The sequence below is a fragment of the Chanodichthys erythropterus genome, chromosome 16 (assembly GCF_024489055.1).
Source record: "Chanodichthys erythropterus isolate Z2021 chromosome 16, ASM2448905v1, whole genome shotgun sequence".
NCBI classification, from domain to species: Eukaryota; Metazoa; Chordata; class Actinopteri; order Cypriniformes; family Xenocyprididae; genus Chanodichthys; species Chanodichthys erythropterus.
Genome location: NC_090236.1, coordinates 25,270,053 through 25,272,766, shown reverse-complemented (window position 1 = coordinate 25,272,766; position 2,714 = coordinate 25,270,053). Strand labels below are relative to the sequence as shown.

The 2,714-nt window shown below is 38.9% G+C and overlaps 1 protein-coding gene across 1 annotated transcript; it reads left to right on the top strand.

Annotated features, from left to right (window-relative positions):
- Window positions 1–212: 212 nt before the first annotated feature.
- pdca (phosducin a) lies at window positions 213–2,156 on the top strand. The gene is made up of 3 exons (XM_067361873.1): window positions 213–273; window positions 472–620; window positions 1,638–2,156. The coding sequence occupies exons 1-3, from the start codon at window positions 228–230 to the stop codon at window positions 2,154–2,156; spliced, it is 714 nt and encodes a 237-aa protein (XP_067217974.1). The 5' UTR covers window positions 213–227.
- Window positions 2,157–2,714: the final 558 nt, after the last annotated feature.

Sequence of the window (2,714 nt, the reverse complement as noted above, 5' to 3'; positions counted from 1 at the left end):
ATAATCAAACAGTCATAACAGTGTCATTTTAATAATCTCATCTGTCGACATGTTGCCGGTGAATTGCAGAGTGTGTGCAGACATATCCACATCACTATGATCAGATGCTTTCTTAATAATAAGTGTTTCTGAATTGTACATATATCCCCTTTAAACTGAGTAAACAAACACAAACAAATGGTTTATTAGATCTGAATTATCTATCATCAGGTCTCCATTGAGGAATCATGTCAGGTTCACCTGAGATTGAGGAACTACCAGCAACACAAACAGGTGAAAAAAAAATACTTACTAATTAATGAAATAAATAAATATCCACATTACAGTAACCACGTTGATTGCAGAACATATCCTGCTAACATCAATTCAATATACAGTAATGATGAGATAATACTGGAGACTTCTCTCATTATGCTGTGATATGCCTAAGACACGCTGAGGTCATCATGACAAAACACTTTCGCAACTTAGGGCCCAAAGGTGTGATCCATGACTGGAGGAAATTCAAACTTGAGAGTGAGGACCATGAAAGCATCCCTCCCAACAAGAAAGAGCTTCTCAGACAGATGTCCAACCCCAAATCCAATAATGACGACACTCGGGAAAAGCATGGCCGAAAGGTACTGTGAAAAATCCCCAAATGATATCTGCACATCATTCACAACAAAATGAGGAAATAATTTTAAAGGGTTAGTTCACCCAAAAATGTCATTCCACACCCGTAAGACATTTCGTTCATCTTTGGAATACAAATTAAGATATGTTTGATAAAGTCTGATGGCTCAGTGAGGCCTGCATTGAAAGCAATTTAATTTACACTATCAAACACCCACACTCTAAAAAATGCTGGGTTGTTTCAACCCAAATTTGGGTCAAATATGGACAAACCCAGTTTGTTGGGTTAAAAAATGTATTTAGAGATTTAACCCAATGGTTGGGTTTGTCCATATTTGACCCAAAATTGGGTTGAAACAACCCAGCATTTTTTAGAGTGCATAAAGGTACTAAAGTTATATTTAAAACAGTTCAGTGATTCAAACTTAATGTTATGAAGTGACGAGAATACTTTTTATGCACCAAAAAAACAAAATAACGACTTTATTCAACAATATCTAGTGATGGCCAGTTTCAAAACACTGCTTCATGAAGCTTCGAAGCTTTACAAATCTTCCAAAGTCACGCGATTTCAGTAAACGAGGCTTCGTTACGTCATAGGTGTTTCGAAATTTCAATGGTTCACATGACTTTGTCAGTTTGATATGCGCTCCGAACCACTGATTCAAAAACAACAAAAGATTTGTAAAGCTTCGAAGCTTCATGAAGCAGTGTTTTGAAATCGCCCATCACTAGATATTGTTGAATAAAGTAGTTATTTTGGTTTTTTTGGCACACAGAAAGTATTCTTGTCATTTCATAACATTAAGGTTCAACCACTGTAGTCACATGAACTGTTTTAAATAGAACCATCATTTTATCTTACCAGTCAAACGTTTGTACATATAGCTACTCATTCTACATGATAAATGGTTTCATTAGAATCTTTTCTGAAAAAATGCAGTCAAGTGTGACCAGATTGACTGGCAGTATAAGAGTTTTATAATGTTTATTAACATTTTGCTGTGTCTGACCACACACAGATGAGCACTCAGGAATACGAGATGATCCAAGAAGAGGACGAAAGTTGTCTGCGTAAGTATCGCAAGCAGTGCATGCAGGAGATGCACGAGCGCCTGAGTTTCGGGCCTACGTTTGATGCCGTATTTGAGTTGGATAGCGGGGAGGCCTTCCTGGATGTCATCGAGAAAGAGCACCGCCTGACCCTAGTGGTGGTGCACATCTATGATGACGGGATCAGAGGTTGTGACGCACTCAACAACTGCTTGACCTGCCTGGCAGCAGAGTATTCCACCGTCAAATTCTGCCGAATCAAAGCCTCTGCCACTGGGGCGGACGAGCGTTTTTCAGACGACGTTCTGCCCGCCCTTCTGGTGTACAAGGCTGGAGAGCTTCTAGGAAACTTCCTGTCCATTACAAAGCACTTGAATGAGGAGTTCTTCGCCATGGATGTGGAGAACTTCCTAAATGAGTACGGTTTGTTGCCTGAGAAAGAGATTGCAGCCTGTCCTGATGAGGAAGAGAATGCTGATGTGGAGTAAACAAGGAAATTTAAAGGGTGGAAGTCAATTACATTAGTCAACCTGTCAGACTTGTTTCAGAGATAGATCGAGTAATGACTCTGTGACTGCTGGCCCATGACTCCAACAAACACGCACACCTCAAGGCATTTACAGTTAAATACTTCATAGTGTTATCAAAAGCACACAATCCTGCTTGTTTCAGTTCCCAGGGTTCCCACACTTTTTTTTCCATGACTTTTGACCTTTCTACTGGTTTTTGATCACTGTATAAGACCAGCTAAATTCAGATCAATTCACTCATGAATAATTCGGACCAGTTAGACTAATTCGCTGAAAGTGACCCAAGTTTGAGTCCCAAATTGAGGTCCTTTCCTGATCCCGTTTCTTCTCAGACTATTTGTCTCAAAGGCAAAAATGCCCCAAAATTATCATTTTTATGGAAAAACGTAATCACAAATTGCACATCGGTATGTATTGTGAAGAAGCTGATGGAATATTTTATATTGGAGGTAATTAATAGTAATATACTCTACTGTTCAAAAGATAGGGGTCAGTAAAAATGATTTTGTAAGAAAT